The sequence below is a fragment of the Daldinia vernicosa genome (assembly GCF_022497035.1).
Source record: "Daldinia vernicosa strain CBS 139.73 unplaced genomic scaffold F5Y00scaffold_57, whole genome shotgun sequence".
Classification (NCBI taxonomy): Eukaryota; Fungi; Ascomycota; class Sordariomycetes; order Xylariales; family Hypoxylaceae; genus Daldinia; species Daldinia vernicosa.
The window spans coordinates 1-26,240 of record NW_025953973.1 but is presented as its reverse complement, the minus strand read 5'-3'; the positions used below and the strand labels follow the sequence as shown (position 1 = coordinate 26,240).

The window sequence follows — 26,240 nt, the reverse complement described above, 5'->3', positions numbered from 1 at the left end:
GACGGACGGGTGGCGACTGCGGTTTATTACCCTTAGAAAGGTTCTTCTTCTATGAGCGTCAGGGTTGTGGAAAAGGTCGGCATGGCATGAGATACTGTCAGATATTACTATCTGTCCGATACATATAAAACATAATAGAATAAAATCTATTCCGTCGTGCCTTTATAGAAAGAAAGGAGATATTTCCAAGACCCAAATGCACATACACACATATAGAAACGTCTAACTCGAAACCAACAAGCCAACCCCTATCCATAATATCCAAAGTCATATCTCATACAAGTCCTCTCCTCTCCTCAAAGTCATAAACACCCGTGAAACATGAGCAGCGTACTACAAACCAACCCCTCCTCCTCCCCCCCTTTTTTTTCTTTTCATATTTTCCCCTACTCCGTCATAGCATTCCTCCTCGCACTAGCCTCCGCCGTCAGCATCAGACTCTTGGGCGCGTCCTCGCGCGGCATATACAGCTCGACGAGCCTTAGCCCCTTCCTGTCGTTGAAGTCCCTATCGGCCAGCAGCTTCTCGAGCTCGCCGCGCGTGCGCACCGCGTACGACCGCGCCGTCTCCTCGGTGCCGCCGAACACCGCGGGCAGGTCCTTGTACCGCCACTCCACCACGTCGTTGTACGACGCGTTCATCCCGTGGATGTACCGCTCGATCGTGTACCCGTCGTTGCAGATCACGAAGATGATCACGTCCAGCTGGTGCCGGATCATCGTGCTGATCTCTTGCACCGTGAGTTGCAGACTGCCGTCGCCTTCGAATAGGATTGTCCGCCGGGCTTTGTCTACGCCCGCGATGTCTTGGGTTGCTAGCGCGGCGCCCTGGCACGCGCCGACTGCCCAGCCGATGCTGCCCCAGAACGTCTGGTTGAGCGCTGTTACCTCTGCCGGGAATCGCGTCTCCCACACGCCGAAGTTGGCTGTGCCGGTTTCGCTGATTACGATGTCGCCTTCCCGTAGGAATCGGTCGATGCGCGACCAGAAGAATTCCTGCTTGATGATGGCGTCGACGTCGGGTGTGACGGGGGGAGACTCCCATTTGGGTGGCGGGAGGGCTTTGACTTTTGTTACGTCGAGGCGGTCGACGATCTTGCGTAGGACGCCCTTCATCCGAACGCCGGGGTACTCGGAGTATCGCACGATGCAGTGGTCGCTGTGCAGGTCGATGGACATCAGCTGAGATAGACGGTAAGAAAATCCGGCCGTGTTAAAATCGCTCTTGAGCGAGCCGACGGAGATGACGAGGTCAGAGCCCTCGACCATCTCCTTGACGCCCGGGGCGGAGGCGGTCCCTGCATAGACGCCGCCGTAACTGGGGTGCGTCTCGTTTATGCCGCTCTTTCCCATGGGCGTGACGAATACGGGTAACTGAGTCTTCTCGATAAGGTCGTGGACTTCGTTGAGGACACGGTGACGGATGGCACAAGCGTCGACGAGGATGACGGGTCGCTCGGCGGCGTGTAGATACCTGAGAATGACATCCACGACATAGTCTTCCCGATCCGGGTCGTTAGCAGGTTCGGTCAGGTCGATTGGAGTCTCAAGGCGCTCGCCCTCAATCTTCTTTTGAACCATATCGGTAGGGAACATGATGTAAACGGGGCGAGAGTTGACCCAACACTCGCGCAGGGCGTGGTCAATCTGATTGGCGATCTCGACCGGATCATTGAGTTTAGCGACGGCGCAAGAGATGGAAGCGCTCATGTCGGCAAAGGTGTTGAAATTGCCATTTCCTAGGGTGTGGTGCAGCAGCAGACCGCTGCGCTGGGAAACGGTAGACGGACACCCGACGATGTGAACAATGGGAACGTGCTCGCTATAGGCGCCGGCGATACCGTTAACAGCGGACAGCTCGCCTACACCAAAAGTGGTGACGATAGCGCTGATGCCCTTCACACGAGCGTAACCGTCGGCGGCATAGGCGGCATTTAGCTCATTGCAGTTGCCGACCCATTTAAGCCCGGTCTTGGGCAGATAGTCAAGGGCGACAAGGTTGAAGTCGCCTGGAAGACCGTGGACAGATCTGATTCCGATCTGGTGAAGCCTCGTGAAGAGGTATTCAGCCACGTCGACGGGCTTTCTCAGATTTAGGGTTCTGATATCCTCGGACGTCATGGTGAGAATCTTTACTTTCTTTCTTTTCTCTCTGTCTTAAGAGTTGGTAAGAGTTGGTAAGATGTTGTTGTTGTTGTGAGTAAATCTAAGAAGTTGTTGCGTGTAAGTGGTGTAAAAAGTGTTGGGTATTATATAATGTAGTTGTTAGGTAGTTGTTAGGTAATTATATAATAAGTTGAGGGGTAAAAAGGAGTAGATATCGATCAGGATGTCTAATAGGTCTAGTGTAAGTAGTCTAAGAGCTGATTTGACAGACAATGCCTCGGAAGCTCAGGAGTAACAACTACTACACCCACTCTATAAGGTTGATGATGTTGATGTTGGTCGAATGTGATTCAGTATGAGTAGAACAAAGAGAAAAGTCTCAGTCAGCCTCAGGGAAGGACTTCAACTAAATATTAAATATTTTCAGCCTCTACCGTTATCGCAATGCAGGATACGAATATTGAAAAAAAAAGGGGAGTTGGGCTACGGAATCGTACGGCGGTTGTTTGCATCGCCTGTTCTCGACATTATCGGGCCTTGTTACAGTGGATCATGATCCATCTTCGGCGTCTCGCGATGATCAGGCGATGATGCAATGGATATCGAGATTTTTCGCTTGATTTCTCGCTGGTTTTTTTTTGTTTCACCTGTTTTTCGGTCAGGGAATATACATGTGGATTCGTTACGAATGCATACAAACTCCAAGTCGCATCTTGCATTGACTTTTTTCTATAGACCTTAAGATTACACGACGATAACATTGATTTTTGATTCATCCATCAATCATTATCGACTTATCGACTTACCTCACTCAGCTCATTGTACGACCATACTAGTAAAGAGTATCCATTAGTATCCATTTCTCTAACAATAAACCAAACCAATCGGCCGAACCCGGGCTGCTTTCGATGAGACCCGGCTAGCCTGGCCGCCGGGTCTGGAACGGCCCAGTAGCATTTGCTGCGCATCATATTGTCGATCTTTTTCAAAAATAAAACAAATAAAAAATAAGAAACCCGGTCAACTCCAGCTGGATAATGCCGACGAGATTCAATTTGGGAGAGGAGAGCGAGAAATATGTGTATCTTGAGCAGTGAAGCTGTCTAGTGTATCTTTCAATTCGAGAACGCGATGCTCGCTTCCATCAGCCATCCTTCTATCGTGATATATTGTACATTCATATTGTACATTCATAATACAAGTCGAGTAAATTCCCTCGCAAATTGGCTTCAATGACTTTAGCAATCAAAGCCGATTTATGCCTCGGCCAAAGGATGGCATCGCGAATTAGAAATTTTATGTTTTATGTAAGGAAAGCTTCTCCGGACGACGATCCCAACTCAGTCGCAACGCCCGTCTTTCCAACCGGTCCGCCATCTTTCCTCCCACTTAGAACAGTCAAATTTCTCCTTGCCTAGCTTGACATTAACAGCATTATGCGCTTCGCACAGCCAATTGCCAAACTCGTCGCGGCTGCCGACTTTGACTTGGTCTTTCTCCATGTACCGCTGGAAATCCTCGGCGCATACCCAGCACGGATACAGTCTTGAGAAAACTCCCATGAATGTGCGGAGGTCGGACTGCTGGGCGGCGCTTGGCGTCTTAGGATACGTCGCGGCGATTGAATGCAGTAAGGTCCACGTGCATCGGCCCAGCGTCTCTACGTCCGGTGGACAATCGTCCGGCGACGAAAACGTAGAAGCGGCCACCGCGCCAGCTCCAGCACCAACAGCAGCGCCTGTCGCAGCATTACCACCGGACTTGAGCGAGGATTTAGTCATCTGTGCCCACGTAGAAAAATCCCTCTTCGAAGTGCATGACCGACAACTACAGAAATAAGCTCATGTTAATGGGTGGGCCGAATAACGTAGCCACCGGCCTATAGTAAATAATGTTAACAAGTCAAGTACTCACGGCTTGCCATCTTTTCCTATGACGACTCCCTTGGGTAGCTCGTTGGGCTGCGGCTCTCTCGTGTCGGCAGCCATTCTGCTAGTACGACCGGCCTATAATAAGCGCAGGAAAAAAAAGAGGAACCGGCGAGAAAGCTCATGACAGTTTGCGACAGTATCGAAAGGTGTTGACAGGAAAAATAAATTGAGCTGAAGCGGATTTGTCAGTAGCTCGGCGGAAAGCGAATCCCGGCACCCACCGGTGATGCCACTTACTAAACACGGCCCGAAGAGAGGGCTCCACTTTAATAGCCTTACCTAATATAGCTCCTCAACACGAGAAAGTTCCACCTTGTTATCGATGAAAACCTTTTATCGATAAAGCTTGTAGGTCTTGGACGGGTCTTGGCACCAGAAGTTACAAATTGTAACTTACAATTACATATTCCGTACTAGAATTACCTACATACTAGAATGAGCCAACTTTCATAAGCTCGGACGGTAAAAACAAATCAACCGATGCTTTTCTAACCATCATTGCCTAGATCGCCCAGATCGCCTAGCTTTTATGGCTTCGGATTCGGCCTCGAGCCCGGACAGAGTTCCTGTGCTGCTCCTCAAGACGAAGTCATCGCCGACCGATGCATACCAAGATATCTTTTCTGTCCCCAACGATGATGGCTTCCCTTCTTTTGAACCCATCTTCGTTCCTGTCCTTCAGCACAGGTTTGAAGATGACGGTATGCAACAATTCGAAAAGTTACTGCGGGAGAGGAGGATAAACCGTAGCGCCGATAGCGCTTACGGCGGCCTCATCTTTACCTCGCAGAGAGCAGTCGAGGCATTCGCCAAGTTAGTTGATGAGGGCAAAGGTCCGAGGCCCCTCACGTGTTCAGCGGCGTCCTAGTCTCTGACTCTCTCTGACTCGTAGGAATTAAATAGGTGATCAGACTTGGCCGCACCTCCAAGACATACCAGTCTATAGCGTGGGCCCTGCTACGACCCGAGCGCTCAAGGCCATTCCCCAGACTCCCCCGCTCCAAATCTTTGGCGAGCATACTGGGAATGGCGATGCGCTCGCACGGTTCATATTGGACCACTACGGCGAATGGTACAAAGACCGTCCCACCAAGCCCCCGCTACTCTTCCTAGTAGGGGAGCAGAGACGAGACATTATACCGAAGACGCTAATGGACGAGGCTCTGCCGGATGGTCGACAGATCGAAGTAACAGAGATAGTGCTATATGGCACTGGTGTTATGGAGTCTTTTGCTAGCGACTTTGCGGACGTGCTGCAGAGGACAACAAGCCGACCGGAACGATGGGTGGTAGTTTTCTCGCCGACAGGTTGCGATAGTATGTTGAAGGGGTTAGACTTACTCGACCAGGCGACGGGTAAAGCCGTTGAGAAGGCGAGCGGGGTGAAGCCGCCTACCTCGATCGCGACGATCGGGCCAACGACGGCAAACTATCTCAAAAAGACGTTTCATTACGAGGCTAAAGTATGTGCTAAGGAACCTACTCCGGAAGGGGTACGACAAGGCATACTCGACAATATGGTAAAGGATATATAGATTATCTAAGGTATGTGATAGGACTAGGTTAGAGTTATGGCCCATGGGCTTAGATTGGGATATATGCGTATGGTGTATTACGCGTAGCCTACGTGCAGTTAAATAGTATCTTGATATGACTATATTGTGTATCCTTACGAATCCGGGGGTTTTATCATTTAGAGCTTTCGTGAGACAACTGCGGGTATAACCGGGTTGACAAGGATATTGATCGCGTTCATCACGATAAGAGAGTATTAAAGCAATGGTTAAAGTGATAGTATAAACTATAATAACCCAGATGACGATTCACAGAGACACACGGACCGGACCGTAAAGATGTAAGTTCCGGCGGAGAATTGGTGGAATAGTAAGTTTACAAGAAACAAACCCAGGTCCAAGTCCTCCATATTCGCAAGTACATATTTGAAGGTATTGCATTACCTAAAGGCTAAAGTATAGGGACCTAGTTAACTATAAATACAATCATTACTCAGACTTCCCAAATTCACCTACTTTTTTCTCCCTGCTATTTCAACTATTATCTCCTTATTAAAACCTATACCTACTTCATACCTTCAATACTAAATATTACCGTACCCTGATATTATATATACTATACATCTGTAACTGCACCTTAGCCAATACGACGTAGTGCACTGCTACATACAACACCCAACCCCCACTACAGCCTACAGGCAACTAACAGGTACCTAATACACTATAACACAGGTCCCACCAAACTGCTATCGCCACGCTACGTCACATTCATGATTCCACTGCTGAATTATATATCCTTACGCACCCTTGCCAAGGAGAGGTACCTCTAGTTACCTATAATCCACTCCAACTTTTTAGCTGCTTAGCTGTTTAACTGCTATCGGAAATCGGAAATCACCATCACTTCACGCGCATCCCACACGAGACCTAATTCCAATTCCAACTGCCGACCATGAGTACCAACCGGCAAGATACCGACCTAATAGACCTTTCGCCGCCCTCCTCCGGCCTCTCTACCCCCGTATCCCGCCGTTCCCAGTCCCAGTCCCAGTCCCAGTCCCACGCCAACTCGCACAAGTCCCCAGAGTCCAAACCACAATCTCCTCCACCCCAGGGCTCTTCCTCCTCCCCCGGTGGTGGTGGTGGCGGCTACGGCATGATCCTCGGCCTCTGGCGCCGCTTATCCTCCCTTGAGGTGCCCTTGTCTCCCCCTTCCCACGCGCAGATGTCCAATGCCAATTCGGAACCCGCAGGCGCAGGCGACGGTATAACAAGACCGTTCGTCCCGCCGACGCGCCGCACGCCGTCGCCTCTGCGCGGGCTCCCTTCTCTCGAGCCCTTGGTGCTGCACGGCTACCGCGCCGACACCCGGACTGACGAACGGCTGCTGGCGCACGGCCTGGCCGAGGAGATCAGGACGTTCTTGCCCGAGCGGTTGAAGATTATGGACGACTGGCGGTTGGTGTATAGTTTGTCCCAGGACGGCAGCTCGTTGTCTACGCTGTATAAGCGGTGCGAGGAGTACCGCGGACGGAGGGCCGGGTTCGTTCTTGTTGTGCGGGATGGGAAGGAAGGGGTGAGTAGATATCTCTCTTATACGTCTTGGAACAAGGCATAGAAGATCTCGTAACTGACTAACTAACTAACTCGTACAACGCAACAGACCTTCGGCGCGTACTTAACAGAAGCACCGCACCCAGCACCATCCTACTTCGGCACAGGAGAATGCTTCCTCTGGCGCGCAAGCCTCCACGCGCCTCTCCCCCCGCCCCCCTCCGCCGACACGTCCAACATGAACTTCCGCACAACGACAGTAGCCTCCCCGACCACCAACACCAACTCCAACGCCACCACTACCACCACCACCAACGCCAACTTCCCACGCGTCGACCAGCAGCCCGCAAGCCAGCTACAGCCCGCGCCGACCGACCTAGAAACCGGCAAGGCCGCAGCAGCAGCCTCGGTGCAGAGCATCCGGTTCCAGAACTTCGCGTACACGGGCGCCAACGACTACTGCATCTTCTGCGAGACGGGCTTCCTGTCCGTGGGGGGCGGCCGCGGCGGCACGTACGGCCTCTGGCTGGATCACGGGCTGACCCGCGGCCATAGCGCGCCGTGCGATACGTTTTTGAACCAGCCGCTTAGCGACGAGGGCGAGAAGTTCGATGTGTTTGGCGTGGAGATGTGGGTTGTAGGCGGTTGATGCATTGGTTGGTTGGTTGGTTGGATAGATAGATAATGTGGTAGTAGGGGGCGTTCGTTGTGGGTATGGGGATAGTAGCATTTAAGAGTCCTTTGGCCTGACACGACTAATAGGGATGGAGCGGGACTGGGGCACGATGTATCGTGTTGATTACGGCGAGTGTTTGTACAAGCAGCAAGGAAACGAATGGGAAGCACGTCGTGGTGCAGTACGGTACGGTTGCGGTATACCGGCTAACGAGCCAAACCCGACCAGGCAAGGATGGAAAAGGGGCTGGAAATACCCAGCATATTAAAACACCGAGGTCATGACTAGGGCAAATAGGCGTTCCGGCTCCATAGGGACAGGCAAGCAAGTCTTGCTGTTTGTTTTCTTTTTTGTTTTATATCCAAGGATGGAATGGCTAAATATATTACCTAACTATATTGATTCCGCTCGCTGACTTTGACTTTGGCCCGTACGAGTGATGAAGGAGATTAGTCGCCCTAGTTTTTGATGGCAAGGAAGTGAACAATACAGGAGTAGTAGAGACGAGATCGTAGATAACTAACCTGGAGAGTAACCGAGGCAGACAGACGGTTTATTTACGCCGTGCCGTTTTCCACTAGGTTAGTTGGTTGGTTTTACCAATTGATCATGATAAATAGTCGAAGCTCATACAGCCTGGGAGAAAGAAGTTCGTCCTTGGTATGAATGAAAAATATATATATATGACCTTGAGGTTAACCGAACTATAGGTACCTATGTTCTATATTCCCTAGATACCTAAGTTAGCCGTTTATCGACCAACCTTGCCATCCATCGTAAACCACGTATGTAAATCCATACAACCAGCAACAACTACATACCAGCCAGAGTAAACAGAGGCTCTCGTAACTACCCAGTCCTAGTCTTCCGAGATGTGACTCTTGAATTATATACCCCCTACCGTTTTTCTATACTACCTACCTAATTATATAACGTATAACGTATAGCTACATAGTACCTCAACTCTTTAAAGCTTTGATCTTAAGGGCGTAAGCCCAGACCTGTAAATTGCTTGCCTGCCTGCCTACCTATAAATACATATAGAATAGATATTCCGATTCCATATCAAGCTTAAGAACATCACAGAGCTTATGCTGGATATAAAACACCGGGTGCTAATCACGCCTTGCGTGAATTTATAAAAAGCGTATCGTGGCATCATCGGTTTCACTTAAGGCATCTTACACTAATTGATAAGAAGAAAGTTTCTTAAACACTCCGCCGACTTCATCTTGCCATCGATGTTCGGTGTTGATTCATCTATAATTCTCGAATAACCCTACGTTGATCAAGGCTGAGCCTTAACAATATTTACTTGGCGAGCTAGCAAACAGCACGGTACATAATCAAATGAGCAGATAAGCTACAGGCAAGAGTACCAGAAAAAAATGTCTGTTTTACTGCTACTAGCAAGAGTAAAGAAAAGAAATCGGAGAGAAGACAAGATATATCCTTATCCATCTGGCCTCTCCACCGTCATGCCAGATCCTACACCAGATCTCGTGGCATAAGATCTCCACCTTCCCTTCTCGAGTTATATCTTAGGGTAAACTATTCCTCCACGCTGATCCCCGATGAGGTAGGTTTATCACCGTCCGCTTACTCTCCGAGGCCGCCGCCACCCGCTATGCAAAACCAAACACCATCCCTCAACCGCGATGCTTCTTGCGCGAGTCCGCCAGTGAGGAGGTGCGATCTCGAATCTTAAGGTTCTGCATGAGCTGCGAAATGCTCTCCCGAATCTTGAGTTTGTTCAAGAGACCGCCGTTCTACCGCATAATCTCTTGGTAGATGAGTTGCTTCAACTGCTCTTTGCTAAGGTTGTCCTTGTGCTTGTCGAAGTCGAAGAACTCCTCAGGAATCGGGGGTGCGGTAGGCTCGTCCTCGGGGTCGTGGTACGGTTCGAGGTAAGGGTGCTTCAAGGCTTCCTCCACCGTGATGCGCTTCACCGGGTTGAAGGCCAACAACTTCTCGAGCAGGTCGAGCGCCAAGTCGGAAGTCTTAGGGAAGAGAGTTCGGAAGGGGACCTTCTTCTTGAACGGAAGAGAGCGGATGTACTCGCGAGCGCGGCGAGACTTGATTCCATAGTAGTCCTCCATGGTAGGGGTACCAAGGACGTCCAGGATCAGGGTTAACTGATGGTGGTCTATGCATTGTTAGCAAACGGTTCGTCTAATTACGACGTAATTGGCCACATACAGTCCTTTCCAGGGAATAATGGCTTCCCGCTCAGCATCTCGGCAAGAATGCAGCCTACAGACCACACGTCAATAGCCTTGGTGTATTCCTTAAAGGTCAACATAATCTCGGGCGCACGATACCATCGAGTGGCAACGTATTCTGTCATGAACCCAGAGTTGTCCTCTTGAGATGCCGCCGATCGAGCAAGTCCGAAATCGCAGACTTTCAGGTCACAGTTGGCGTTCAACAGGAGGTTGCTAGGCTTCAAGTCTCGGTGGAGCACATTTGCAGAGTGCATAGCCTTCAGCGCTCGTAGAGTCTGGTAGATGAAATACTGGCAGTGATCGTCAGACAGGTCCTGTGTACGGATCACTCTATGCATATCCGTCTCCATCAGTTCCTGTAGCACCGTCAGCAACTAGCCCTGCACACGGGTTCGAAAGCCATCTCGTACCTGAATGAGATACACCTCAGTAAAAGACTCGTAGCTGCGCGGCTTCTGGATGTCAAGAATAGAGATGATGTTCTCGTGGTTGAAGTATCGAAGAAGTTTCATCTCTCGAAGAGTTCTTAAACAGAACATGGAGTGATCAAAGGGAGTAATCTTCTTAATGGCGACCTTCTGACCTGAAGGCTTGTGTATCGCCGAGCTGTATACGGTTGGTTAACAATCTGACCTGATTTGGACTTTAAAGATATCTACAAGCCTACCAGACAACACCATAAGCTCCCTCGCCTACAACATCTTGAATGTCATACTGTTCGCTAACGTTGAATGAAATCTTCCGGGATCCGGCCGGATTAGGAGGATTTGATCGCGACATGTTGATGTGTTGTTAAGGAGATACGTGCTTCAAGTTGAATTCAAGACCGAACGCGGGAGGGAACCTAAGAGCTTAAAGATTCCACCGCCTCGGGCCTCAGGAGCGGATTTATAAGGGTCCTGCAAGGGCAATAAGAGCGCCTATATAGGTAATCTCGGCTCGCCAAGGAATATTAAACTCGTGCACGCTCCACTCAGCGGAGTATAACACGACAGGATATTGGACGAGGAGACGACGCTATTCGCACTTCCCGAAATAGAGTCCAAGTCGCCTAGAATGCGGAGCCGACAAGTACGATTTGTAGAGATTAATACTCCGATGGATCGATAGTCGCAAAGAGTCGGATTGTTTGCTTTATTGTGGCGTCGCTTCGTTTCGTTCTTTCAAGTCGGCGAAGGAAATATAGGCGCTTCTTTATGCTCGTCGAACTCAGCTTAGTGCGTCGTCAATGCTGCGGTTATCCGACTGAGCTGGAAAATGATGTGTTAGCTGAGGTTTTAGGCGTAAAAACAAAGACGACAACTGCGGCTGAGACCAAGGTGAGGAAATAAGTGATAATTGATCGTCCCGATATGAAGATCGGATGCCGTGGGGAGTTAAGCGATTTGATCCGCGGGTCTGTGCAGCTTAGGCCGGCGTAAATCGTGGCGCTCTCTCACCTGCAATTGCTGCTTGGTTCGGCCGAATGTGATGGTCCCACGAAGACGAACTACTAGAGATAGAGTAGTTCGCGTAGCCGGTAATTACTGAAGGTCGAAGAGGGTTTATGTTACGACTTGTCGAGTCTCAAGGTCGGGGTCAAAGAGTGCAGGTGGTGCCTGTGGTTGCAACCCCGTGTTACAAAACTTGAGGCGCGCCGTCTGTACCAATGATCGGGAGAGAGAGGGGGGGGAAACAGGGTCTCGAAGATGCGCGCCGGTACGAGTAGCGATCCTTGGCGTTACCGGATGGTGCACGGTTGATTCAAGATTCAAGGTTGGCAGCTGGCGTTCCCATAGTCGGATATTGTGATTGCGTGTGGGGGGGAAAGGTTAAGGGAAGGAAATAAAATAAAATAACTCTTACCTTTAAGTTTAGTTACCGCGCGATTGGAAAGCAGGAAGCGGAAGGCGGAAGGCGTTGGGTTTAAAGTTGAATGAATTAAAAAACGACAAGAGCTTTGGGACGAGCCCCGCCTTCTGAGATGGAAGTAGAGGTAGGTACCTCCTTCGTAGGCAGTTTAGGTAACTAGGTACTTTTAAAGAGGAAGGATTAATCCAGATTTATTACGTGATTCGTACCGAGTGGGAAAGAATAAAAATAAAATAACTAAATAAAAACGAAACTGTTTAGTCACCCCAGGTGAGTTTCGTATAAGGAACAGGTAGTCGGGCAATAACAATAATAATAAAACGAGGCGATCGTGTCAATAATACTATGAGGTATGTAGTGTATAACTATAGTAGAACCAACAATTTGGATGCGAAGAAAAAAAAATAAAGTGAAGCGGGTGCGAGCGGGTAGGCAAGCGGGCGGGATGGAGGGGGAGGGGGACAGAGATGTCAAAGAGCTCGACCAAACCCAAAAAGGGAGCTGAGGCGTTACAATGACAGTGGATAAAACCCCTTCGGGCCCCCTATGATATGTATGGGTCGGTGATCTATTGAATAGAATCCGCGCTGGGTGGACAGTGGACCTCAATAATGCGACGGCGACAAGACACTAAGGAGTTCTAACGGAACGGATGGAACGGCCTCTTAGAACTAGTACCAGATAATGAATCGTCGTTTACGCAAGCGTGTGGGAACAGCAGCCGCAGAAGTCACCCGATGAGGAGACTAGGAGATAGGTTAGGTATATAGAGAAGAAACGTATTAGAAGACGAGACAAAGTGTTTATACAGTATTTATGGCACGGGCCTAAATGAACATGAACAGTTTAGTTTAATAAGCCTTCTCTTTTATGTGTATATCTAAGACAGGTACCTCTAAGCGCCCCTAAGATGTTAGTCCCGGGTAATTTTCCACGTGGGATCTAAATTCAGGTTTGCTCGGTATAAAGGGGCAAGCAAGTCCAGCGCAGGTTAACGATACCGATACCAAACTTAAGAGGTAGGTACATAGGTAAGTAGTCTAGTCCCGAGGAATGCTTTAAGTTTGACTTAAGACGGGATGGGTGAAAGTGTAATATTGTGATATGATATGTAGGTACATACACTAGAAGCGCGATGGGCGAGAGGAGGGGCTTGGGGCTTGGAGCTAGGAGAGAACCTTAAATTGATAGGAGAGGGATTGGCTGGTGGGGTCGGAGGGGTAAGGGGATGTTTGTGTATCGAGACACACATGCCTAGGTACCTAGGTACCTAACTTTCGCGGGGTCCTCTTTCCATCCAAGTAACTTAATCTTGTATCTTGTATTGCAATTTCTTATCGAAACCATGTACTATTGTTACATCTTATTATCGTCACACGTCAAGTCTCTTTTACTGTATTATCACCAATAAGTTCAACCAATAAAATAACATCCCTATACCTTCATATTCATCCTCATCCTCATCTATAAAACACCCCCAATATAAACACTCACTCTATCCCATCCCATTCCATTCCATCACGCCACAACAATATTCGTCCCCTATATATCCCTAATCAATCATCCATCACACCCTCAAACGCCGATACATTTTCAACCATTCAACCACACACGCCAGCCCGCCCAATAAGCATCCACCCTAAGCGCCGCAACCCCTAGCCCGGCGCGTGTGTTTTAAACCCATCCCGACAGCCTCCCCTGTCCGTTTCGTGACTGGTCAAACACCAGACCCAAAGATGTGACCGGGGATCTGAAGCACCCCTCGGCACCGGCTGCCTCCCGGCCACTCGATATGCTGGAATTTTTCGTCCCGTCCCTTGCCTGCCACTTTTACTTTCCGTACCAAAAAAACAAACCACCGATAGGGCTGTGCGAGCAAAGAGTAAAAGTCAAGTCAAGTCAAGTCAAATCAAATCAAGTCAACTTGCCGCTCCAAATCCAGTCTTAAGCCAGCCTAGGTTCGGCTCTGACAAAAGAACCGAGGCGCTTACGATATAGCTACTTATCCACCGCGGCGCCCAATACCCAGATTGCCGGGTCCAGCAACGATATGTGACTGGTTTGTGTACCGTGTATTCGGAGAAATGAGGGTAACTCGTTCACACCATTCCCGCATTTTTCGGCTCCATTTGCCAACCGGGTCTGATCTAGTCGATCCGGGCGCTGCATCTACGGCCGATAGAATATCTTCTATATGTAGGTAGTTATGTATTACATGTAACTACCTTATATTCTACGTACTATGACATTGCCGCGCTACTTACTAGACCAGCGAGATCTTGTGAGACTGGTAAATCGGCAAACACCGGGCAGATGGATGGGCACGCATGTCGAATTGCTGACATATTAATGATACACGCGGACAATACCTGGCGGAACGTCGATCACCCCTATCACTAACATCTCAAGACACCGGCTCGAGATCCCTTTTCACCAAACGGCATTGTAATTCGCTAGCGGAGCTTTCTACATGGTAAGGCACGTATGTAACAGGTCCGCAGCCCACTCGGTCACGTATTAGACCTAATTCGGCCGTATGAAACGGACCTGAGAACACCTGAGAACAAAATCGACCCACTGACTTTGAAAATAAAGCCGCTGTAAGGCTTATTAATGCTAGGTTAGGTAGCTTACTTAACATGATGGAGGCGCTAGTTGACATGTCGTCGATTCCAAGTCAACGACTCGCTGGCGTTGCTTCGATTTACTTCCTTTTTCTCCAAGGCCTTTTCTTTATCCGTATCCGTGGAGTCGTTCGTACTGGTCTTGCAACTCCTCAATGCCATACCTTTGCCATTTTAATAGGTCGTTGTTCCACTACTGCACAACCTAAAATCAAAATAAGCATAAGTGCCATGGGGATAATTACTTCATCTAATGTTTCTCAACTTACCTTTTCTCTTAGCGTTCCCATCCACTGACCGAAGCTCATCCCTTGGTCTGCCCGGTCTTCTACTAACAGCGTCTGCGCCCAGAGCTTCAGACTTGGTTCGCCATCTTCCCGTACAATGTATAGATGTGGTACGATGATGCTACCAACCCCGCGTGATAGGTGGTCCCTACTCTTGTGAATTACGGCTCGGACACGTTCGTTGAAATCGTTGTCGAGCTCTGGAATCGAGCCTTTGCCGACACGTAGCTGAGTGCGATCCCCTACACCAAATACGTCCGTCAATAGTTGGGGTACTGCATCCCTACCCACCCATAGGAATTGCGTTTGGCCATCGTCGATCAAGTATAGCCCGTAGGTAACGAATCGCTCTGACGACAAGTTTAATGGCGGTGGGAGGACAATCTGGCTCGTTTCTGGGTCGGGAACTCCGGCATTATCGGGCATATCATGTAGCGAATATAGCCGAGGGTAAATGTACTGCATTAGAAGCGGCAGAGGTAACGTAGATAGTAGGCACAGAGCCGCCGACCTGAGATCTGACGGGATTTGCGCCGACTTTCGGAGACCGACGTGTTTGATCAAGCCTAAGAAGAGCACCGGGAGGCCACGCAGGTTGGCAGGGAACTGTAACCCACCACCGCCCATGCTTCCACCTCCTAGTTCCTTCTTAAAAGTCTGGAGAAGCTCGATGAGCTTGCTCTGGAGAGCATCGCGGGCGGCGTCTAAACCGCTACTGAGAGCTCTCTCGACAGCCTTGTGAGTGAAGTATGTCGTAATCGCACACTGATCCGCCGAGGCATATATATCCGCGAGGTTGGTTGTTGTGGGGATCGCGAGCGTCATGACACGGATACGCCGTTCACCATTGCATGTAGTGTACAAGACACCGGCTTGTAAGCAAACGTAGTTCTTCTGCAGAGTCTCGTCGATAGCCACCTCAACGACGTAGCATTGATCGCGGGGGAAAGCCGGGAAGGCACATAGATCTGAAGACCTATTGAAGAAGTTTCCATAAAATGTACTCATGCGCAAGCCCGTCGTGGCTCGCACTCTAAGCACTGCTTCCAACCCAATTTCCGAAGATAGGAAGTCGCTAAATTCCGATGCAAACTTGACTGCGTCCTCGGCACGGCCCGCATTCCATCCGGGATAGAACCAGGTTTGGCCACCGGTATATCGGGGAAGGTTGCTAAGCGAAGCCACGTCTTGGTATTGCGAGGAGAAAAGGAACATATCGATAGAAACTTGATTCTTGGAGCACTCGACGGCAAACGACTTATAGAAGCTGTTTGCGGTCTGGAGGAGCCCGCTTTCTTTAGACGTACCCAACAGTTTTTTGTCTTCCCGCATATCCAGCTTTCCTACTCCCAAATTCGGCAACGAAGCACTGAGCACCACGATCTTGCCACCTAACGGCGAGATGAGCTTGTGGCCAGCCCTCAGGGCAGATCCCATGCACGAGTTATTACTCTGGTTATTCTGGAACATGTCGGGAAGCTTGGCCAGAAAGTTCTCAATACTATTTCGGCTTTCTATCAGGGGGACCAAGAGATCCTGAGGAACTGGCAGGAAGGGCTCATCCAGATCGCTGATAACCAGCATAGATGTCTCCGCATTTTCGTCGTCATCCTTGGGGACAGAGAAATAGTGCAAGCTCGAGTCGACTGCGATGAATCCTAATCGGGTTCGTCGGTCGGCGTTGGGTATCCTGTTGAGGCTGTCTAAAATAGTACGCGCACTTGTAGCAAGAAGACCGGTAGAGACAGCAGCGTAGCTAACATCGAAAAGGAACAGATACACCAACGGTTGCGGAGGACGCACCATGTATTCCTGAGGCGCAACAAATTCGACGACGGAGTGGTTCAGTTCGTATCTATCCCATCGGTTGACGCTCTTCTGAGCGGCAGCATCCCAGTCAAAGGCTTGCGGCACGTCGTTGGTAAGATTGCACATATTACACCGCCATCTGTGACCTTGGTCCAGGAAGATCACGTAGGGGTTGATATAAGTCCTACACCTCCGACACCTGGCTATAACCTGATCCTGAACAACGGGTACAGGATCATCGATGTCGTGAAGGGCGGCATACGGCTGAATGACGAGGGCAAACGGCAATTTAGACTTCTTAAGCAGGGAGTGCGTAGTAGGGACTGCATTTAAAGTCGACCGGATATATTTAGGAGGGCAGTTCGCATCTGGGGACTGGGTGACACTGGCCTATTACGAGAGTTAGCCCTAGATATAGATAGGCAAAGAATATTTCCACGGGACTCACATTTGGTGGTAGGATGCAAGGGGGAGGGGGTAAATCTAATTCTGACACGTTAAATGGTTGGTTTAGCAAGTCGGTTGGATAGAGCTGGTTTAAGGCGACCCGAGCTTGCTGAGCAGGTTGCTGAACGGCGGGCTGAGGACCGGGCCCCATGTTCATACCAGCCATCCCTTGAGTTATGCCGGCCACTCCCGGAGGTGGCTGTCCGACTCCCGGCTGGTAGTATGGGTCGGGAGCTTGGTAGCCACCTAACCCTGGCTGGGGAGCACCTGTCTGCTGGGGAGCGCCGTATGGTGCTTGGCCGGGTGCGGGAGAGCCATAACCACCCTGTTGGAAATCCGGGGCAGGATAAGCACTGCCAGCCCCGTAGCCCGGAGAGGGTTGAGGACCCGGAACAGAACCTCCGTATCCAGGCGATATGCCGCCGGGTGTTGGGCCAGTAGCGCCAGCGTTCGCGCCGCTTCCAAACTCGAACGCCTGAGTGGCATAGCCCCTCTTCTTCTTTTTTCCATCGTGGTGCGATGTGGCCTGAGGAGGGGGAGACGTCTGTCCTCCGTAGCCGGCAGGCTGCTGGTCTGAGTATGGTGCCTCCTGGCCGTACTCCTGCGGTGGGTATTGGCCGTAGCCGTCATTGGGGGCAGCCATGTTGGCGCAACGGGTCACTGATCAGTGATATTCTCGTTTCTTGGCCTGTCCTAATCTCGTCTTCCTCCTACTTGCGTTCAATGATTTTGTATTTTCTGCGGGCGTTCTAATGACCCAGTGCGCACCAGATATAAGATTACGTAGGAGGAATATCTCGTCGTGTCGAAGCCAGATATGTGGTGGTGGTGGTGGTGGTGAGACTAGGTACCTAAGGGCTCGAACTTGTGGACACGAATCGATAGAGGATGGGGTGGTTCTCGGAGGCCACGTTTTTAAAAAGGCAGAGACGAAAAGGGATGGAGACTGCTAACGGGACGTGTATAGATGGAACGAAGTAGGATGCGAAAAAGGGAAAGGTGAAAAACACGAGGCGTAAATATTGCGGTTTATAAGATCATCATTTTGGACTACACTGGCGATAGGATAGATGTTACCCGAATTCAGCAACTTGTCAATTTCACAAGCTAAATGACGCTGTGATTCGACAGATTGCACAAAATGGTGGGTGAAGCTGGCGGCGGGCTGGCGGGCTGGCAGGCTGCGGGTTAGGTAATGCTAGTACGGATTACTAGTAGCTTTATTCGATCTTGGTCCAAGCTTCCTTCTATGCCAAGGCCAAGATAAGATAACAATATGGATTTATGCATGCTTACCTAATGTAAAGACCTAAAAGCTTATTTCCTTCGGAGGGGAGAACCCCCTCCACATCTCCGAAATCCCACTGTGCTATGTACCTACCAAACCAAAACGTGCCGAACTTCCAGCTCGATCCTGTTGTTTCCCTATTGAATATGAAATCAACCTCGATTAGGCAGGCTAGACTCTCCCCTTGTGCTACTTTATATCCGCTTGACTGGCATAAAACAGCAAACCCTTTATAATCGGTAGAGTACGTAAGTTCAACGCAACCAGTCTATATCCTTTAGCCAATCTTGATGTATCGATACTGAAAATAGTAGGTTTGCTGTTTTATGCCAGTCAAGCGGATACTTTATACGTATCCACGGGTGCATCCGCCTAATTTTAGCATCTCATCGCATTACGATAGTATGTAGCACGTTGTTATGAGATGGACCCTGAAGAACAATGATTGCTTTCAGCTGAGACCTCCACGTCTCTTATACATTATATACTTCCCGTCTGCGCAGCTGCATGCAACCACCCGTGTTTAATCCTTCCCTTTCCCATCTATCCAGATCCTTTTTTAGATCCGGATGACCGTGATACCTCTTATAAGTCCCCTTGGTGATCCTCTGCAAATCTCCCCGATCACTACATCTCCAAGTAACCTAATACCTACATACTTACCTACCTAACCTACCTACCTAAGGACTCCTCGTACTAACACAGGCTATTCCCGCCACCAGTAAATTGGGCGCTACTTTATTCTCATTGTAGTCTCTTTCTCATTTTTCTCTCTCCCTCTCCTAGATTGCGAATCAGCATATTTCGTATAACCATCCAGAACGACCACCAATTCGCCTCCCCACAGCAGAAATCATGGTTTGGAAGAACAAGTCTCGCATCCCAGTCGAGGCCAAGTCATCGACGTTCAGGTACTAAGCCTTATCTACCGTTGCCGTTATGTATATACATACATAACGATCCCCGTTCCATTCGCTAACGTAAGCGCAATCGCTTCCTCCCGCCGCGCAGACAGTTGCTACCTCTCCTAATCCTTCTCGTCATTCTTGGCGGCGTCGCCTTCGTCGGCTACCAAGTATATCTCGGGGCGACCAAGATTCGCGACAGTACCGAAAAGCGCATGGCTCGGAAGAACCTCGTTTTCACCAAAGATGGCCTGAAGGTCAGCGTCAAGCACGTTGAAGAAGAGAAATACGTCGATGCGACTCAGAGCTGGGTAGTTAAGGCCTGGAATCTAGGGAATCCTCCGCCCCCCGTCAAGAGGAGGTAAAAGTTCGGAGTCGAGATACTGCGTACTTCATGAGGCAGGTTCTGTTCGCCGAGTGTATACGATTTAGACGGCTCTTTTCTTATTACATTTGTTCTACGTCTGCGCGCTACTTACACGGATGAAATCGCGAGCTCGAAGGAAATGGATCAGCTACCTAGGATACGCATGGTTGATTCAAATCTATCGCCTGCCATCGCACAAGAGTGGGAGCGAAAGGAAACCTGTACGATATATGATGATACCCTAGCCGACTAGTGGATGGCTCTATATAGGAATCGCGAAGACGAGAGAGTTCGGCGTTTGAATTCTTTATTTCTACTTTTATTAAATATTCAACAAAAAAGGGACATTTGCAAGTTTTATCGATTATGCTTTTACGGCCGCCGCAAGACTGCGTTGCTCATCTTGTCTCGAGCCCTATCCGACGGCAAGCCTTGTGGTACAGATACGGCACTGTACAAGACTCCCTTGAAGAAAATGTCTCGCAATTTCATGCAGTCCTGGAAAAGCAAACTACATCCTGATACGTTTCCAGAAACCCATGCAGAAAGCCGTACCTGTGGAAGTTAAGGTACTTAATCGAATATACGAGGCCATAACAAAAACGCTGAAGCTAGGAGATCAATTCTTTCAAATTTTATTATTTTCTTTTTCGACTAGTTCCTCTAACAGTCCAACGGTACTCTTCAACGCCCAGGCCAGCCCAGTCCAAGCCACCCTTAGTCCCAGGCCCTTATTTCTTGGTTATACCATTAAAGAAATACGACGTATTATCGTATCTAATACGTATGTAAAATAGCCTCGCGGTCATAGCTCCAATACCTAAGCCCCTCACAAACCATATTCCACGTACTATGTATTGTATAAAAGGGTACAAGTAAACAAAAGCTAGAATGATATATGAACCCTTATTAATTCATCCAATAGTACCTAACATAGGTGTCTAAGTCCTAGAGTCCTAGATGTGGATATCAATACATGAATGTGTCGCTGGGTTGCCGCAATCGAGGCCTCCTAATCCACCCTCACCCTTGTGAGCGCAGCGCTGGTCAACGATCCCCGGTACAATACCTAATTGACCAGATGGTATCATAGCGTTGCGGTACAATACGCCTCGAAGTGCTAATGCCGTCTTATCCGGCTTCTGATATATAAGGTACATTATATATATATACCCGCGCTTCTGGATATCCCTCTGACTACCTGCCGGGGCGTCTCGCTTCATCCATCCAAGTAGATAGGCGATCCTTAAAATCGGTATCGTAGGTAGCTCAGGCATCTTATGTAGTTAGTTGTAATCGTAAAAGTCGAAAGTTGCCTCCATCAACTCCAACCCAAACACCAGCACTAACACCAATGTCATTAACATCAACATCACCATCACTATCACCATCACCATTAACATCAACCCATCATACAACCAACCACCGCTTCGCAACCCACTTCTGACTCTCCCCCGCGTCCTGGCCTCCAGCCGCATGCGCCAGCAGCTCCGCGCGACGCTGCTCGAAGTGTTTCTTCCGCAGCGCCTCGACGTGCTGTAACAGGCCATTATTACTACTAAGACCGCTCTCATCACCAACAAACACACCCGCCGACATCCCCGGCGGCAACGGCGGCGCAAACGAACAAGCCCCCATACCCATACTCATATCCATACTCATACCCATACTCGTACTCATGCTCATACTTATCTGCTGCCCCTGCGGCCTCCTCGAGTACTCCTGCTGCTGCTGCACGCTAGCCTGCTTCGCCATGAGCGCGTCCCGCCGTATCAGCATGCTCGGCATGCGAATCTGCAGCTGCCGCAGCACATGCGCGTACTTGACCCCCAGCTCGTCCCCGATGAACCGCAGCCGCCCGTGGATCCACGCGCGCTGCGCGTCCGTCGTGTAGTCCTGGCTGTGCAGGCATATGAGCGGCCACGTGAGGAAGTAGCCCGCGAGGGCTTTGGGGGAGTTTTCCTCGCCGCAGACGAATCTATTCTTCTGCTGATGTTGATGTTGTTGTTGGTGTTGGTGTCTGCTGGTTGCTTTGCTCGGGCGCCAGCCGAGCTGGTACGGCACCGACGCGATGATATCGGTGATGGTCTCCACGCAGGTGCGCGCCGCGGTCGCGTACTCGGGCGTAGTGCGGTAGTCGACGGGGCTGCAGATCCAGGCTGCGCAGCGCACGACGAGGGAGGCTAGGACCAGACGTGCCGTGCGCGAGGTATTCCACACGCTGGTGATGTAGAAGTCTTGGTAGACGTCGACGCGGCCGGGAAACACTTCTGCTTTCGAGTAGTCGCCGTCGGGCACGCGGTCCTCCCACGTCACGGTGCGGAAGCGCCAGTCTTCGGGCACGTTGCGCATCCAGGCTACGACTTCTTGGTCGACCGTCTGTATTCGCCGGAGCATGTCCATCATGATTTCCATGTTGTCGGGGGTTCGCGCCATGCTGTTCATCAGCCGTGTGACTTCGGCTCGGCACTCTCCTAGTTTTATCATGAGCCGGTGACACGATGCTGCTGTTTCGTTCCTGACCGCGTCGTCGATCCACCATTCGGCACCCATTATAGGGGCTGTTCCCGCCGTGAGGCTATGGATAATCTGGTTGTCTCGTTAGTAGTCACGGGCAACTTCATTAATTAATTAATTATGTGCGGGATGTAAACTAAACACACCATTTGGGTCCGAACGGCGATGAAGAGCCCCAAGCCAGTTTTGGTCTTTAACTGCTCTTTACCTCGAGCTTTGACGAGCTGGATAGCCCCTTCGGTATGTGAACCCCAGTTCAGCATGCCGATTTGTTTGGCCGTAATGCTCTATACATATCCCGTATTAGAACGCCATCGTATAATGTACAATACTCTAAAGCAAGATAGACAAAGCAAGATAGACATACCTCGAATAAGCCCAGCAGTAAAACAGCAGCCAGCGTCGTGTCCGCCAATTGCGTCTCGGGGTTTCTCAAAGCAGCATTCGTCCCATGAAGCGCCTTCGTATACTCGTGCAGTGCTCTGTCCGAAAACCTGTTACACACCCCTCCCCGATTATTCAGAAATGCCATTGAGCACGCATTGAAGGCATTTTGTAAGTGGCCTGCCGGATGTTCCTTCAGTAGCGGGATGACATATTCCATAAAAGCTCGCCCGTCTCCTTCTCCGGGTATTAAGACGAAATTAGAGACGAAGCTACAAATAGCCTGCTGTTCTATGGAGATGTTGAGCGGACGAATGACTGCCTGCTTTACTGGTTGTTTAGTGGTGTTAGCAAATACTACGGACACATTCGTGTCCCCCGACTCAGAGACTGTTTTTTCCGTCTTTATCGCCAGCCCCTTTTTGCTAGCCTTCCGCGCTCGACGCTCCGTAGCCTGTGTCTCGTTACGGAAGATTAGATCGAACTCGTCCTTATATCCAGGACACTGTCTGCGTGATTTGGTGCATTGATTACACGTAGGCTTTGTCTCGTCGCACTATTGCTTGGAGAAGAGCACCAATTAGTCTGCGAGGGAACATAAGAGGATAGGTATATGGGTATGCTGCCTGCATAGCAACCTACCTTTATTCTCCTCGTCCTACACATCTGACAGCCCTTTGAGGGTTTCCCGCAATAAACCATCTTCACTAAATTAAATCAGATAGCAACGTTTTGTCGTCGCACCTTCGAAGCAATTGCAATTGCAGATCGGTCCCGTTGTATAAGTTAAACAAACCACCGCTAAGTACCTCCTATTCTTTCACGGTTTATCGTCGAACCACTAGGACGTGAGCGATTTGTAAATCCCAGGAGGGTATCAAGCTCTAAGATCGAATAATATAGTAGCTTTCTAGCAGGCTCTCATTTAAGAAAGTGATACGTAAAAAAAGAGGGCAGATGCATAAAGATCCACGAGAAGTTCCAGGTTGACAGTGAGCGGGGAATTGGAGAATTGAGGTTCTAGATCGTCGAATACCACGTTAATCTCATAACTTGCAGCTTGCCAGCTACAGTAAGCAGTTCCAAAGACAATAGATATCTACTTTTCCGAACACATCGACGTGATGGCGTGTTTCGTACCAAAAGAGGGTCAGTGATATAAAGTTATCTAGACACCTAATATGCAGGCTGTGTATAAGTGAAGCCGGGTTCTGATTATTGCCGGTGTCTTCGTTTCAGGTGTGTACGTGCCGTGCATAGCCCAGATTAAACCATCTGGGGTAGTCCTGGCTGGTCGAGAACGTGATTGGTCGAGGGACCCCTGAAAAGACTACAAGTGGTAACTCGGATTGTTTCCGTAACCCTCGTCATACGATCGTGTTTAATTCTCCACCACGGCGTCGTTCCAACAGATGGACGGGTGGGTTAAAAAAGCATGAGAGGTTGACGAGATATAGTTAAGCATAAAGCAATATCAGAAGCCCGCTGAGATTAATAAATGACCCCAGGTCAAAGATGAGCCAAGTGGAGAATGAAAATGGGTCGGACCGGCCGGTAGCTGGTAGAAGCTTGTATGTAACGACATTCAAAGCAGGGGGAGACGACCAGGACGATTAGCCTCGAGAGGTATAGTAAAGCCATTAATCTCCCGCCAAAGTCCACCATAAAGACACTTCATTAAGGCGTCACTATTGGGGGGTCTGGAGAATTCCGTCTTCTCGAAATACTGCGTACTGCTCTCTACAAAAACAACATATCACTTTTTATGATTTATCTTCCCATCTTCCAACCATGTGAAAGCGACGGCTCATGAATTCGACGACACGAATACCGCAAGTAGGCAGTATGCTAAATAAAAAGACTTCCGTCGTACGTCCTTGACTAAACGAGTTCTGATAGCTGCCTGGATGTGACTCTCGGTAATGTATAGAGTCAGTTGACAAGTTGGACTTTCATAAAGCTGCCGGATGTTCAGCCGTTAGCTCTAAAAAGCTAAGCTAAGAACGACTAAAGAGGAGAAGAAGAAAACCTCCCCGCAAGACTCAAGCTAGAATTAACCATAGAATGAGGCAGCCTCACGAAAGTAAAGGCTGGCTAGCGAAAACTAGTCGCGTGGAGAGTTCGCTGATCCCGCCCCATTTCGACGAGAAGCTAACCGTTGGTTTTCGGAGATCTTGATAGTTACTATTTTAGTAATAGCTTATTAGTTTAGATGGCCACGTAGGAATGCAGTAGTTCAGTCATAATAACGGTAGGGGTAAAGAAACAAATCCACAACGGGCGCCGTTACGTAGATCGTTCAGATATTAAGGTCCCACACAACGACCCTAACTATGAAGGTACTATAATAGGGAGACGTGTACTAGATGATTTGATCAGTAGCAATAAACTCCAAAGACTTACCATTCTACTAAGATGAATAGAAGATTATACATGACATACTACGTAAGAGGCTTTTATTACTGTATTCTCCTATTGGCTATATCGAAGTACCTAAATAACACCGGGTTAGCCTCAAGCCCATATCTTGGACCACCTCTAGCCAGGGACCATAAACAAGCTTCATAGATCACGACGTCTTAGACCAAAAGGAACACCTCCATCTTGGATTCTCCTCTTCGCCAACGGCATAGGTATACCGCAGCACTAAGACAATACCCCATACTAGAGGGCCCAAGCGCCTGGCGGTCCCTCTTCGCTACGCTTAAAAAGCGTTAAAACCTTAAAATAGGTTAAAAAACTAGAATAAAACTTATTTTATTTTTATATAATATATATATATAAATTTATAATTGCTATTATTTTTTTATTTTATAATTAATTATAATTAAATTAAATAAAACTTTTTTATAAATAAATTTTATAATAATTAATTTTAATAATTATTACGATTTTTTTATTAAGTTTATTAATATTAAATTAATATATTTTAAAATTAATTAATATTAATTATTTAATAAATTATAATTAATATTTTATATTTTATAATATATTAATATATATAATATTATTTTTTATATATTTAAATTTAAAAATTTTATATATTATTAATTATAAATTTTTTAAAAAAGGTTTTTAAATATCGGATTTATTATATATTTAAATTATTTTTTAAAATTTATTAATATTAAAAATTAAGTTTTAATATTATATATTTATTTTTTTTAATAAAGTAAATTTTTAATTAATAAAATTTTAATATATAATATTATTAATAAATTATTAATTTAAAAAATATTTTTAAATAAATTAATTAATAATAATTAATTTATTTATTAATAAAAAAACTACTTTAAAATTTATATAATAAAAATTATTTTAATAAATATTAAATAATTTAATATATAATAATAAATTTAATATATAATTATTTATTTTAATTTATATAAAAATATAATTAATAAATATTAAATTAAATTTTTTAATAAATAAAATATTAATAAAAATAATATATAAATTAATTATATTATAAATAATTTAAAGGTTACCGTTATAAAAATGATAAAAAATATATAAATTAAAATTATTAATTTTATAAATAAAAAATTAAATATTATTATAAATAAAAGTTTAATTTTTAATTAATTTATTTTATTATATATAATATTTAAAATTTAATTTTAATTAAATTAATTTAATTATAATATTAATAATAATATATATTTTATATAATTAAATAATAAGTTTTTAACGTTAAAAATATAATTTAATTATTTATAATATTTTAATTATTATTTTTTTAAATAATTATTAATA

The 26,240-nt window shown here is 47.6% G+C and overlaps 8 protein-coding genes across 8 annotated transcripts; 3 read left to right on the top strand and 5 right to left on the bottom strand.

Moving 5' to 3' along the window:
- Positions 1–81: 81 nt before the first annotated feature.
- On the bottom strand, positions 82–2,749 carry F5Y00DRAFT_246379 (pyruvate decarboxylase). The gene has a single exon (XM_048009134.1). The coding sequence runs from the start codon at positions 2,118–2,120 to the stop codon at positions 387–389; it is 1,734 nt and encodes a 577-aa protein (XP_047861276.1). The 5' UTR covers positions 2,121–2,749; the 3' UTR covers positions 82–386.
- Positions 2,750–3,445: 696 nt separating this feature from the next.
- On the bottom strand, positions 3,446–4,093 carry F5Y00DRAFT_265602 (FAD-linked sulfhydryl oxidase ALR; the record flags this gene model as incomplete). Its single annotated transcript, XM_048011813.1, has 2 exons — positions 3,446–3,932; positions 4,020–4,093. The coding sequence occupies 2 exons, from the start codon at positions 4,091–4,093 to the stop codon at positions 3,446–3,448; spliced, it is 561 nt and encodes a 186-aa protein (XP_047861275.1).
- A 133-nt stretch (positions 4,094–4,226) lies between these two features.
- On the top strand, positions 4,227–5,681 carry F5Y00DRAFT_169452 (tetrapyrrole biosynthesis, uroporphyrinogen III synthase). The gene is made up of 2 exons (XM_048004837.1): positions 4,227–4,869; positions 4,940–5,681. Exons 1-2 carry the CDS (start codon positions 4,566–4,568, stop codon positions 5,569–5,571), a joined length of 936 nt encoding a protein of 311 aa, XP_047861274.1. The 5' UTR covers positions 4,227–4,565; the 3' UTR covers positions 5,572–5,681.
- A 623-nt stretch (positions 5,682–6,304) lies between these two features.
- F5Y00DRAFT_169251 (TLD-domain-containing protein) lies at positions 6,305–8,108 on the top strand. Its single transcript, XM_048004836.1, has 2 exons — positions 6,305–7,126; positions 7,214–8,108. The coding sequence occupies exons 1-2, from the start codon at positions 6,503–6,505 to the stop codon at positions 7,751–7,753; spliced, it is 1,164 nt and encodes a 387-aa protein (XP_047861273.1). The 5' UTR covers positions 6,305–6,502; the 3' UTR covers positions 7,754–8,108.
- Positions 8,109–9,549: 1,441 nt separating this feature from the next.
- On the bottom strand, positions 9,550–10,785 carry F5Y00DRAFT_255318 (kinase-like domain-containing protein; the record flags this gene model as incomplete). Its single annotated transcript, XM_048010279.1, has 4 exons — positions 9,550–9,926; positions 9,980–10,361; positions 10,416–10,611; positions 10,673–10,785. 4 exons carry the CDS (start codon positions 10,783–10,785, stop codon positions 9,550–9,552), a joined length of 1,068 nt encoding a protein of 355 aa, XP_047861272.1.
- A 3,564-nt stretch (positions 10,786–14,349) lies between these two features.
- Positions 14,350–18,372, bottom strand: F5Y00DRAFT_169181 (uncharacterized protein). The gene is made up of 3 exons (XM_048004834.1): positions 17,025–18,372; positions 14,750–16,966; positions 14,350–14,676 (listed from the first exon to the last, which is right to left on the bottom strand). Exons 1-3 carry the CDS (start codon positions 17,664–17,666, stop codon positions 14,674–14,676), a joined length of 2,862 nt encoding a protein of 953 aa, XP_047861271.1. The 5' UTR covers positions 17,667–18,372; the 3' UTR covers positions 14,350–14,673.
- Positions 18,373–19,166: 794 nt separating this feature from the next.
- Positions 19,167–19,581, top strand: F5Y00DRAFT_265597 (uncharacterized protein; the record flags this gene model as incomplete). The annotated part of the gene is made up of 2 exons (XM_048011812.1): positions 19,167–19,222; positions 19,323–19,581. The coding sequence occupies 2 exons, from the start codon at positions 19,167–19,169 to the stop codon at positions 19,579–19,581; spliced, it is 315 nt and encodes a 104-aa protein (XP_047861270.1).
- A 963-nt stretch (positions 19,582–20,544) lies between these two features.
- F5Y00DRAFT_246362 (uncharacterized protein) lies at positions 20,545–23,632 on the bottom strand. Its single transcript, XM_048009132.1, has 4 exons — positions 23,127–23,632; positions 22,468–23,040; positions 22,247–22,387; positions 20,545–22,172 (listed from the first exon to the last, which is right to left on the bottom strand). Exons 1-4 carry the CDS (start codon positions 23,184–23,186, stop codon positions 20,994–20,996), a joined length of 1,953 nt encoding a protein of 650 aa, XP_047861269.1. The 5' UTR covers positions 23,187–23,632; the 3' UTR covers positions 20,545–20,993.
- Between the last annotated feature and the right edge of the window lie 2,608 nt (positions 23,633–26,240).

Excerpts from the sequence above, each read along its gene's own strand:
- F5Y00DRAFT_246379 (XM_048009134.1), bottom strand. The coding sequence starts at position 2,120 with ATGACGTCCGAGGATATCAGAACCCTAAATCTGAGAAAGCCCGTCGAC.
- F5Y00DRAFT_169452 (XM_048004837.1), top strand. The coding sequence starts at position 4,566 with ATGGCTTCGGATTCGGCCTCGAGCCCGGACAGAGTTCCTGTGCTGCTC. Across the intron at positions 4,870-4,939 it reads GTTAGTTGATGAGGGCAAAG|GTGATCAGACTTGGCCGCAC; the intron begins GTCCGAGGCCCC and ends GGAATTAAATAG.
- F5Y00DRAFT_169251 (XM_048004836.1), top strand. The coding sequence starts at position 6,503 with ATGAGTACCAACCGGCAAGATACCGACCTAATAGACCTTTCGCCGCCC. Across the intron at positions 7,127-7,213 it reads TGCGGGATGGGAAGGAAGGG|ACCTTCGGCGCGTACTTAAC; the intron begins GTGAGTAGATAT and ends ACAACGCAACAG.
- F5Y00DRAFT_169181 (XM_048004834.1), bottom strand. The coding sequence starts at position 17,666 with ATGGCTGCCCCCAATGACGGCTACGGCCAATACCCACCGCAGGAGTAC. Across the intron at positions 16,967-17,024 it reads CTTGCATCCTACCACCAAAT|GCCAGTGTCACCCAGTCCCC; the intron begins GTGAGTCCCGTG and ends CTCTCGTAATAG.
- F5Y00DRAFT_246362 (XM_048009132.1), bottom strand. The coding sequence starts at position 23,186 with ATGGTTTATTGCGGGAAACCCTCAAAGGGCTGTCAGATGTGTAGGACG. Across the intron at positions 23,041-23,126 it reads GTAGGACGAGGAGAATAAAG|TGCGACGAGACAAAGCCTAC; the intron begins GTAGGTTGCTAT and ends TCCAAGCAATAG. Across the intron at positions 22,388-22,467 it reads TACTGCTGGGCTTATTCGAG|AGCATTACGGCCAAACAAAT; the intron begins GTATGTCTATCT and ends GGATATGTATAG.